Below are 12670 nucleotides of genomic sequence, written 5' to 3'. Positions count from 1 at the left end.
TCTTTGTTCTCATTTTCTTCTTTTTTTGTCTTCTTTTCAATTAATTAAATTTTTTTATAATTCCATCTTATCTCCTTTTTTTAATTCATTCACCATAACTGTTAGTTGCTTTTGGGTCTATAACATCCATGTTTAACTTACCACAGGCCACATGATAAGTAATATTATTCCACTTAGTGTATAGTATACATATCTTACTATAGTATACTTTTATTTCTCTTCTCCAACCTTTTTGCTACAGCTGTCATACATTTCACTGTACATATGCTATGAACCACACATTACATTGATATTATTTTTGTTTAAGCAGTAAATTATCTTTTAAAAAGATTTAAATAACAAGAAAAAAAGGTATATGCTACCCATGTAGTTGCCACTGCAGGGCTTTTCATTCCTTTGTGTAAATCCATATTTCCATCTGGTATCATTCTGTCTGAAGGACTTAACTTTAATACTCCTTATAGTGCAGCTATGCTGGTGATAAATTCTTTCAGCTTTTATAAAATCATTACTTAGTCTGCTAAATAGTCATTATTTAGTCTGGAAAAACCTGAACAATCATTTAGTCTTCATTTTTGAAAGATATTGACAAATTCTGGGTTGAAAGTTTGGGAGTTTGTTGTTTTTAGTTTTTTTAAGATGTTGCTCCACTATATTCTCATATGCATGCTTGCTAATTAAAAATCTACTATCATTCTTATCTTTTTCCTTTGCTAAAAATTTTTCTTTGCTGCTGCTGCTGCTAAGTCACTTCAGTCGTGTCCAACTCTGTGTGACCCCCATAGACGGCAGCCCACCAGGCTCCCCCGTCCCTGGGATTCTCCAGGCAAGAACACTGGAGTGGTTTGCTTTGCTAATGGTTTTAAATAATTTGATTATACCATAGTTTAGCTTTGTTCATGTTTCTTATGCTTGGGATTTATTGTTTCTTTATCTGTGAGTTTATAGTTTTTATCAAACTAGGAAAAATTTCAGTCATGATTTCTTCAAATAGTTCTTTCTTCCTCAACTTGTCTTCCTTTTCCTTTGGGGAGTCTAATTACGTGTATATTGGGCTGTCAGATGTTGTGCCACCTCTACTCATGCTGTTCATTTTTTTGTATTTTAAATACTCCCTTTTCTCTCTGTAGTCCATTCTGGATAGTTCCTATTGCTGTATCTTCACCTTCACCAATCTTCTGAAATTTCTAATCTGCCATTGCTGCTGCTAAGTCACTTCAGTCATGTCCGACTCTGTGTGACCCCAGAGATGAAATCCCCGTCCCTGGGATTCTTCAGGCAAGAACACTGGAATGGGTTGCCATTTCCTTCTCCAATGCATGAAAGTGAAAAGTGAAAGGGAAAAAGTGAAATGCGTGAAAGTGAAAAGTGAAAGGGAAAGTCGTGTCCGACTCTTCACGACCCCATGGACTGCAGCCTACCAGGCTCCTCCATCCATGGGATTTGCCAGGCAAGAGTACTGGAGTGGGGTGCCATCATTCTCTTTAATATATTTTTCACCTCACACATAATAATTTTTAAGTCCAGGTGTCCTACTTGATTCTTTTTTATGTCTTTCATGTCTCTGCTTAACTTTCTAACATATATGATACAGATTAAATAATTTCATTAATTTCCTTGTCTACTGATTCTAACATTTGTTAGTTCTGGGTTGGTTTCTATGGATTGGTTTCTCTGTTATTATGGCTCATATTTTCTGCTGTTTTGCATGCCTGGTAAAATTTTGTGTGCCACTTACTATGGATTTTACTTCACTGGATGCTGGATATTTTTGTGTCCTATATGCTTGAGCTTTGTTATGAGGTGTAGTTATTTGGAAACAATTTGGTCCTTTCAGGTTTTGCTTTTTTTAGGCAGGACCAGAACAGTGCTCAGTCTCAGGCTATTTGTTCTCCACCACTGAGGCAAGACTCTTCTGTGTACTCTGCTCAGTTCCCCATGAATCTGGTCTGGCTGGTGGGAGTAAAATCTGTGAGCTCAGGGTACTCCTGATCTTTTCTGGCCGCTCTTTCCTCAGCCTTGAGCAGTTCCCTACACACATACTCTGATCTTACTCAGGGCCATACTTGACAGGGAGCTTCTGAAGATCTCCAGGTTCTTCTCTCTCCTATTGATACTTTGTTCTGTGAACTGTAGCCACCTTGGTCTCCCCAAGTACTTTGCACTACCTCCTCAACTCTGACTAACCAGCTCTGCCTGGGTTTCCTCTCCTTGCACTGACGCCTAGAACTCTCTCAAGGCAGTAAGTTGGGCAGTCATAAGGCTCATCTCTTTGTTTCCCATCTCAATCTCTGCCTTCCTTGCCTGATGTCCTTATGTGCAAAACATTTTTATACCTTTTGGCTGTGTGTTGAGGTCTTACTGCATCTACTCATTGCCACACATGGGCTTTCTCTAGTTGCAGTGAGCAGGGGCTACTCGATTGCAGTGCACTGGCCTCACTGGTGGCATCTCTCTTGTTGCGGAACACGCGCTCTAGGGCACTTGGGCTTCAGTAGCTGCAGCACTCAGACTCAGTAGTTGTGGCTTGCAGGCCCTAGAGCGCAGGCTCGGTGGTTGTGACACACGGGCTTAGTTGCTCCACAGCATGTGAAGTCTTCCTGGTCTTCTGCCTTAGCAAGCAGATAGCCTTTTACCACCAGGGAAGTCCTGGGTTTCTTTTGTCAATCCAGCCTCTTATTTCATCTTGGCTGAAAGCAAAGTCATTTTCACTAATTTTCACAAAGCTGAAAGCAAAGTCATTTTCACTAATTTTAAGTAACAGCTTTTCAAAATTATGTCAGTGGTGTTTTTGAATGAAAAAAGTATACCCAACAAATATACCATAACCAAAATAAGTACTGAGTGCTTAAATTATCTCTTTATAAATCCAAGACCAGAGTCCTCTCTAAATCCATAACACCCAGCCTGAGGACCTGCTTCAGTGCTTTCCTGTCATCCCTTATAAAAAATATTCATCAAATAAAGCAATTCCGTTAAAAGGTTAAAAATGTAAGTTTTTTGGATAGGTAAAACTTAAACTTAGCAGCCCACACTTAGGGACCAAAACTGTTATGGTCACGTGAGTGTCATGCTGTTTGTTCATAAGCAGATGCCTACCTCCGGGTGAGAAGTGCCTTCCACCCCTAGGATTCTGCCCTCCTTGTGTATGCCAGACCTTAGACAAACAAAGATGGGGACTCTAGGCACCTGAAACATCCCCGTCCTCTCCCTGTGGTCTTTGAACAACTCTTAGTATCACCAACTTAAAAATGTTCTCTAAGCATAGTATTCGGAGAAATAACTGAGGCCTAGTTATAACTTTTTATCTAACTGCTTGTCTGTCTGGTTTAATAACTTGGTGTTTATGTTTTTAGGAACATAGCTACAGTGTGATGGACAGCCCAAAGAAACTTAAGCATAAATTAGATCATGTGATCAGTGAGCTAGAGGATACCAAGAAAAGTCTGCAAAATGTTCTAAACCGAGAAAAACGTTTCCAAAAATCATTGAGGAAGACAATCAGGGAATTAAAGGATGAATGTCTCATCAGTCAAGAAACAGCAAAAAGACTGGAAGCTTTCTGTTGGGACTGGTGTCAGGAGAGCATAGAACAAGACTATATTTCATGAAATAATTTCATGTTATGTTCTACTTAAAATTGGTAAAATTGATATTGGCTTTTAAGGAAATAATTCTCATTTACCATCATTCCATCATTTAGAGTGCCCTTTGGGTCCTCTGCAACCTGATGCATTAGAGTTATTATCCAAAGGCTTTTTTTAAAAGATACGCAAAATTTTGTGCTAGTTATCATGTTTTGGAGTAACTTGTGAGAGTTATGTTTTTATAGGCCTAAACTATATGGGCTTCCCTGCTGGCCCAGAGGTGAAGAATCTACCCACATTGCAGGAGACCTGGGTTCAATCCCTGGATTGGGAAGATCCCCTGGAGAAGGAAATGGCAACCCACTCCAGTATTCCTGCCCAGAAAATTCCATGGACAGAGGAGCCTGGAGGGCTACAGTTCACGGGATCACAAAGAGTCAGACATGACCGAACAGTGAACACTTTTAGACCTAAACTAGTACCAGGTCACTATTTTAAAATGTTAAGAGATCAAGAAAATTCTGTAGGACTAAGGAAATGATTTTAGATCAGCTACATTAAGCTCTAGTAGTCGAAAGTGGACACTTAAGCAGCATCAGATTTTTGGCTTCAAAGGAGTATCTTTGCTTATAATACATGTCCATCTAGAATCCAAATCAAGGTGCTTTTATTATCAATAACACCAAAAGATGTTTTTACAAGGCATCCCATGGTAGTAACCTTGAGAACAACATAAGGTGCAGATCTTTTGGCCTTTAAGGTTGTTCAGAGCCAAGTTAAGAAGACCCCTGATGAGGTCTTATTTTTTCAATACAGTACATCATTTCTCCTCACTAGGAGCACTTTGATGTAAACCAGCATCGCTTGAACACATTTTTAAAGAGGATCATAAATCTGATTTTTAAATGGTTACTGACAGTTCTTCTGAACATTTTGTTTCATGACTGTTATTTCATCATAAAGGTATATCTCCAAAATCTGAATGCCAGTAGTAACTGGATACTTTTAATGTTGTTTTGTATTTTACAGAAAGTAGTATTACTAACATTTTTTTAAGGTATAAAATACAGAAAAAAACATTAAAAATAATGATGTGGCTCTTCTAGTTAAAATAGGAATTAAAAAGAGGGTTATAATATTTTCCTTTAATTAGGAGACAGGATTGCTCTCCAAGATTTCATTTAGAGAAATAGATAAGCAACAATTTTAGAATAGCTTCTTACTGAATTTACAGATGAATAACTTTTAGTTATTTTCTGACTGATCCAAGAGTCAGAAATTTAAGTTTATCTCCTAATTTCTTAGTAAAAACAACTGAAATTAGTCATAAATACTGTGCATTAGAATAAAAAGTACTAGCCCCAAAGCAAGTTCTACTTTGAAGCATATGTATATACGTAAACTCCATTCATATGTGTGTGCTATAATAGTTAGAATTTGAATATCAGTTATTTCAATATGTTAACTAGAAATGAACTGCATTTTGTGTTAAAATGTTCATTATAATTTTATTTGTGTTACATTAATATCAGTAAGGATACAGTCGCTTGAATTTTTTATATTCAAGAAATATATAATGCATGTTATATTTTTATGTAAGATTCCAAACCTTCCCACTAAATGGGATTTTACCCACATTTGAAAGATTAGCATTATGCTAAGAAATCATTGAGGTGCTATCTTTTTACTACCTTTAAAGTATTCTTTAGCTACCCATTATTTATTTGAGTTATTTAATTGTGCATTCATGGTGGACATGCTAATAGAAGTTTGGTATGATCTTAGGTTTTTAAAGTCAGTGGGCAATGGAGAAAAATAAAAGGATAGATCCAAACACTGCATCCAAATTCTAGATCTCTCCTGGCTGTTTAAAATAAATCAAGCCCAGTAGACCTTTCCGAGAATCAGTTCCCAGTTTCTGCCACTATCATCACAGTTACCACAGTCACTTTTATTACTGGTATTCCGTGTTCATAGTGAACTAAGATTTTGTCTTCTTTTTCACTGGTCTCACTGTCATTGAGAAAGAGTGAGCTGTGGGCAAAGTATTGCTATCGTCAAGAATCCGGAGCTGCCCATTTGCCCTTATGGAGAAAGGATTACCAGTAGAAATGTGACATAACTAGAGTCCTCCCCACCTATCATCCAGGCAAATGCCTGAACGTGTACACATACCTCAGTTCCCTATAGCTCAAATATAAAGAATCTGCCTTCAGTGCAGGAGACCTGGGTTCAATCCCCGGGTCAGGAAGATCCCCTGGAGAAGGAAATGGCAACCCACTCCAGTATTCTTGCCCGGAGAATCCCATGGACAGAGGAGCCTGGTGGGCTATAGTCCATGAGATCGCCAAGAGTCAAACACGACTGAGCAACTAACACACACACACACTGTTCCCAGAGATTCCAGCTTAGCCTGAGGACGAGCCGTCCTGTGCAAAACAGAACCAGGCACCCCTCACCCCCATCCGGAGGATCCTTAAGCAGCCAAGGTCAACCTAAGGGTTTCACTTTGCTTTCAAGCTTACAATAGCCTCTGGATCCTGGAGCAAACCATTACACCAGTTCAACCTCAGCACCAAATCAGGTACAGTGGACTTGATACAGTGTTTTTCTCATATCAAGTTCAAACCTCTGGAAATAGACTTTGGTTGCTAAAAGATAATCACAATTATACCATTGTCATTAATTTGAGAAAAGATGAAATTATTAATATTTATATATATTTAGTCTTAATAAAAAGATAAAAGAAATAATTGAGAGTAAAGAATCCATTATGTATTTGAAAAATAAAATATTTTTTCTAGTAATGTGCTCTATGTTGGTTTTATACACTCAGTTCAATAAAATGAACAGCGAAAAATCAAGAGTATGTATACAGTGGTTTTGCTTTCATTTCGCCTGCATTTTTCCCTCCACCAATAACTCTGCTGTCTTTTAGAGTCTGCTAGATTAGGTAACCCAGGTGGCAGGCCTGCTTCCACCACAGTATGCATCTGCCGTAGACCCCTTTCAGCCCTCTCCTTTCAGCCTCACTCAAAACTGGCAGCCTTCATGTTACCAGCAAGGGCAGTATTCTTAGATTTGAAATGTGCTACCATCAGAACCTAGAGATGCTTATTAAGCATCGTGCTTCCTTATTCCTAGTGGGGGCTTCCCTGGTGGCTCAGACAGTAAAGCGTCTGCCTACAATGCGGGAGACCGGTGTTCAGTCCCTGGGTTGGGAAGATCTGGAGAAGGAAATGGCAACCCACTCCAGTATTCTTGCCTGGAAAATCCCATGGACGGGAGAATCTGGTAGGCTATAGTCCATGGGATCACAAAGAGTTGGACACGACTGAGCGACTTCACTTCACTTCCCTGGTGGCTCAGCTGTTAAGGAATCCACCTGCAATATGGGAGACCTGGGTTGGGAAGATCTGGAGAAGGGAACAGCCAATATTCTTCCCTGGAGAATCCCATGGACAGAGGAGCCTGGCAGGCTACAGTCCATGGGGTCGCAAAGAGTCAGACAAAACTGAGCAATTTTCACATTCACATTTCACATTCATAATGGGAGATAGAAGTTGTACTACTAAATTTGTCTTTTATTCAGAGGGGATGGTCTAGCGTGCCCCTGGTCACTGGACTCCTCCCCCACTCCGCCTCAGATTTTCCCTGTGTGGTTTCGTTGGCTAAATCATGTCTGACTCTTTGCGACCCCGTGGACTGCAGCATGCCAGGCTTCCCTGTCCATCACCAACTCCCAGAGCTTGCTCAAACTCATGTCCATCAAGTCGGTGATGCCATCCAACCATCTCATCCTCAGTCATCCCCTTCTCCTCCTGCCTTTCCCAGCATCGGGGTTTTTTCCAGTGAGTCAGTTCTTAGCATCAGGTGGCTAAAGTATTGGAGCTTCAGCTTCAGCATCAGTCCTTCCAAAGAATATCCAGGACTGATTTCCTTTAGGATTGACTGGTTTGATATCCTTGCAGTCCAAGGGACTCAAGAGTTTTCTCCAACACCACAGTTCAAAAGCATCAATTCTTTGGCACTCAGCTTTCTTTATGGTCCAACTCTCACATCCATACATGACTACTGGAAAAATCATAGCTTTGTCTGTACTGACCTTTGTCAGTAAAGTAATTTCTCTGCTTTTTAATATGCTGTGTAAGCTGGTCATAGCTTAGCAAGAGTCTTTTAATTTCATGGCTGCAGTCACCATCTGCAGTGATTTGGAGCCCTCAAAAATAAAGTCTGTCACTGTTTCCATTGTTTCCCCATCTATTTGCCACGAAGTGATGGGACTAGATGCCATGATCTTAGTTTTCTGAATGTCGAGTTTTAAGCCAGCTTTTTCACTCTCCTCTTTCACTTTCATCAAGAGGCTGTTTGGTTCCCCTTCACTTTCTGCCATAGGGTGGTGTCACCTGCATATCTGAGGTTGATATTTCTCCCAGCAATGTTGATTCCAGCTTGTGCTTCATCCAGCCTGACATTTTCTCCTGGCAATGTTGATTCCAGGTTTTACTTCATCCAGTCCTGCATTTCACATGATGTACTCTGCATATAAGTTAAATAAACAGGGTGACAGTATACAGTTTTGATGTACTCTTTTCCCAGTTTGGAACCAGTTCACTGTTTCACGTTCAGTTCTAACTGTTGCTTCTTGACCTGTATACAGGTTTCACGGGAGGCAGGTAAGGTGGTCTGGTATTCCCATCCTGTTAAGAATTTTCCACAGTTTGTCATGATCCACACAGTCAAAGGCTTTGGCATAGTCAATGACAGAGAAGTAGATGTGTTCTGGTGTGGTAGACCCCTGAATTTCATGAGTTTCATCTCACCCTCTAGAGCATACTTTATCAAGTCTTCAGATTTACTAGTCACAGCTTGTTCATCCCATTTGATTAACATAATCTGTCAATATAGTGATTTTCTATAGAATGTCTACATGGTCTAGGTCTCTTTCAATTAGAGGCAAGAGAGTTATAACCTAGGCTGTCAATGTTGCTTTTTGTTAGTTCCATGTTAATATGATCTGTTTTCTGATCCTGTTTGTGTGTGTGTTTTTTTAGTAGGGATGGTAAAGCAGGCACCCAGCTGATCACTGGGTCGCCTACTGTGCACCCAGAGCCATGTTAATCGACTCTAGCAAGATGTCACAGCTGGCACTCGGCCATTGTCAGGCCTACTCCTTGGTTGAATTTGCTTTAGTCCTCTGTCATCCTGCAGCCTCTCTAAATTTTGCAGGAGCCAGAGTGGTGAATTAAATGGAGATAAAATGGGAGCCACTTCTCCTACATCCTGTAAGATCTGTAAAGGTTTTACCAACCCCACCCACAAATCAGAAGCCAAGGGGTCTGAAAAAAGGGATTAACATAACAGGCCTGAGACTGCTATCCTTAGAAAGGCCTGACTGTAGAATTGACTCTCAGCTAGCATCTGGGAATTTGGATTTCAGGAGGATTTCCATCATTCCCTAACTGATAAGAGGGCCTCTCTGTGCCTTAAGAGTTTGTAGATACAATGTGGTTTATGAAGAACACCTGCATTCCTTCTGGGAGTCTGGAATTTGACAATGTTTTAGGCAAAGAGTGCCCATATAACCAGCCTCCAGTAAACCTTATACACTGAATCTTTCATGAGCTTCCCTAGTAGAGTTTCATACATGTTGTCACAATTCCATGCTACACTGAAATGACTCTTGGAGGATTACACCTGATTACCTCCAGACTTGCTTCCTCAAACTTCATTTCACCACACTTCTAACACTCAGGAGAAACAACGATGCCCACACTCCCACATCCCTTACCTTCCTCCCAGCTGTACTTCCAATCACAGAAGTATACCCGATGCAAAGCAGGAGCTGGAAGAGATGAAATTAGCAGAAGAAAACATTGGATCAGAACCAAGGAACCCAGGAGCAGTAGCCAGATACAACCTGTAATAAGAACCACATGGGGGTCCATAACGAGCACCAGTAACAGCAGTTTAAGAGAAAATGCTGAGAACTTAGCACAATCAACACGTATTCTTCAAGTTTCAGGAACTGAATGCCAGAAAATACACTAGGCCCTAGATAAACAATAGAGAAAACACCAGTTCCTGTCCTCAAGGTTAGAGACTAGTAGGAAGTTCCAAAAGCAATAATCTGAGAATGCCAAGGAGTGTATTTCAGGAGAGTGGGCTCTCTGGTGCCTTTCTCCTCACTGTGCACTGCTTTATTATTAATAGTAGATGCACATGTGCAATAGAATTCATACCACAGTATCTTAAAGTTTAAGTGTTTGAGTCTCGGTCTCCTTCATTTAATATTTACTTCAGCTGGTGGCTCAGCTGCTAAAGAATTTGCCTGCAACACGGGAGACCTGGGTTGGATCCCTGGGTTAGGAAGATCCCCTGGAGAATAGAACGTCTACCCACTCCAGTATTCTGGCCTGGTGAATTCCATGGGCTGTGTAGTCCATGGGGCCGCAAAGAGTCAGACATGACTGAGTTACTTTCACGTTCACTTTTTAGGCACATAAAGAAATTTATAGACTAGCAAATTTAACATCATAACCCATTGAGTGTGCTGCTTTCAAAGCCCCATACAGTATTGTGAGGGATGCAAAGATGACAAGGTGAAGGCATACGCAGCCTACAGGGATGCACACGTATATGACGCAAACAGAAGTAAGCAAGGTGGCAGGACCGTGGCAATTAAAGTAGGTGACTATGAAATGTATGGAGCCTCCAAGCTCCAAAATGGAACTCAAGTGTGTCGATGTAGACACTTTTAAAGTTCTGTCACAGGACTGGGACTCTATTAGCAGCGTCCTCAGATGTAAGAGTAGGAGACCAAACCACCTGGGGAGAATCAAATAGACCCAGGTTCAAGTCTCAAGCCTGCCGGTTTACAACATATGGGACCTGGGCCAAGTTACTGAACCTCTATGAGCATTCACAAAGTGGACCGTATACCTTCCTCATCAATATAATTGATGAGAATTATATTTAACTGGTTGTAAAACATAGACCATACAATGAGCTTTCCATGCATTGTTTTTCTTTCTTTAAATCCTATGGCAAGATAATGGGGAAAGGAGATAAGAACAGGAAGAAGGGCAGAGCACAAGAGGGGAGAAATGCTCTTGATAGGGAATAAGAGTAGTACAAGCAGCAGTGGCCAGGTGATCTATTTGTGCCTTAAACAAACCTTCCCTCTCTGTGGCAGCTCAAGGACGAGCAAGGAACATTGTCCCACTGAAAGTCAGGAAAATTTTATTTAATCACATCCTCCCATGTCAACTCTGAAAAATCACTTAATCCATCTTAGATATGTCTCATTCACTCATTCATTCATTCATTCCATTTCATAAAGCACTTGAGACAGTGCTACTCATCAAGTGGTTCAGAGACCAGTGTCCAAGTAAAGGAGTTCACATAAGAAAAGAAGTCAACTACATTGCCAAGCCCATTATTTAGTCAACGTATTTTCATAGTAAGATTTTCTACATGAATAAAGCAATGTGTTTTAGGATATATTTGTTTTTTGGCCAGAGCATGCGAGATCTTTGTTCCCCAACCAGGGATTGATCCATACCCCTTGCCTTGGGAGCATGGAGTCCCACTGGACCACCAGGGAAGTCCCACTGAAACTACGTGTTGATCTACATTCTAGGACGAGTACCTCATCTCACTCTGACCTGGCTACTTTGAGTTAGCACTGTCTCATAGTATCTGGTCACTTAGTAAATAGATACTTTGATTAGCAAGGTGAAAAGACAGCCTTCAGAATGGGAGAAAATAATAGCAAATGAAGCAACTGACAAACAACTAATCTCAAAAATATACAAGCAACTCCTGCAGCTCAATTCCAGAAAAATAAATGACCCAATCAAAAAATGGGCCAAAGAACTAAATAGACATTTCTCCAAAGAAGACATACAGATGGCTAACAAACACATGAAAAGATGCTCAACATCACTCATTATCAGAGAAATGCAAATTGAAACCTCTATGAGGTACCATTACACGCCAGTCAGAATGGCTGCGATCCAAAAGTCTACAAGCAATAATTGCTGGAGAGGGTGTGGAGAAAAGGGAACCCTCTTACACTGTTGGTGGGAATGCAAACTAGTACAGCCACGATGGAGAACAGTGTGGAGATTTCTTAAAAAACTGGAAATAGAACTGCCTTATGATCCAGCAATCCCACTGCTGGGCATACACACTGAGGAAACCAGAAGGGAAAGAGACACGTGTACCCCAATGTTCATCGCAGCACTGTTTATAATAGCCAGGACATGGAAGCAACCTAGATGTCCACCAGCAGATGAATGGATAAGAAAGCTATGGTACATATACACAATGGAGTATTACTCAGCCATTAAAAAGAATACATTTGAATCAGTTCTAATGAGGTGGATGAAACTGGAGCCTATTATACAGAGTGAAGTAAGCCAGAAAGAAAAACACCAATACAGTATACTAATGCATATATATGGAATTTAGAAAGATGGTAACAATAACCCTGTATACGAGACAGCAAAAGAGACACTGATGTATAGAACAGTCTTATGGACTCTGTGGGAGAGGGAGAGGGTGGGAAGATTTGGGAGAATGGCATTGAAACATGTATAATATCATGTATGAAACGAGGCGCCAGTCCAGGTTCGATGCACGATACTGGATGCTTGGGGCTGGTGCACTGGGACGACCCAGAGGGATGGTATGGGGAGGGAGGAGGGAGGAGGGTTCAGGATGGGGAACACATGTATACCTGTGGCAGATTCATTTTGATATTTGGCAAAACCAATACAATATTGTAAAGTTTAAAAATAAAATTAATTTAAAAAATAAAATAAATAAAAACAGGTGAAATATAAATTAAAAAAAAAAAAAGGAAAGCTAAATAGATACTTTGAACTTAACCATGGCTCCATGGCTCCACAGAGTCCCCAACAGATTTGTGTCAGATAATAAATTTCCCAAATCCTTGTGGTAGAGCTTGTGCTGTTGAAAAAAAATACATAAGATCACATCTGCCTCGGCAAATCTAGGTCTCATGCTTTTTAAAATGGACATGTTTTATTAAACAGAGATAGTGAAGCATACTCTGT

General features: G+C 40.4%; 1 protein-coding gene across 3 annotated transcripts in view; it reads left to right on the top strand.

Moving 5' to 3' along the window:
* THAP6 (THAP domain containing 6) overlaps positions 1-6441 on the top strand; it is a 27708-nt gene extending 21267 nt beyond the window's left edge. For 2 of the 3 annotated variants that reach the window (XM_010838165.1, XM_010838166.1), the window contains exon 5: positions 3357-3906. In XM_010838165.1, coding sequence (XP_010836467.1) covers positions 3357-3611 — 255 coding nt within the window. In that variant the 3' untranslated portion in view covers positions 3612-3906. Of the gene's footprint in view, positions 1-3356 lie in introns of all 3 variants that reach the window. The other variant, XM_010838167.1, reaches the window with a different exon arrangement.
* Positions 6442-12670: the final 6229 nt, after the last annotated feature.

This window comes from Bison bison, unplaced genomic scaffold, assembly GCF_000754665.1.
Source record: "Bison bison bison isolate TAMUID 2011002044 unplaced genomic scaffold, Bison_UMD1.0 scf7180017864092, whole genome shotgun sequence".
NCBI classification, from domain to species: Eukaryota; Metazoa; Chordata; class Mammalia; order Artiodactyla; family Bovidae; genus Bison; species Bison bison.
The sequence above is the reverse complement of the archived record's forward strand: the minus strand, read 5'-3'. Positions and strand labels throughout refer to the sequence as shown.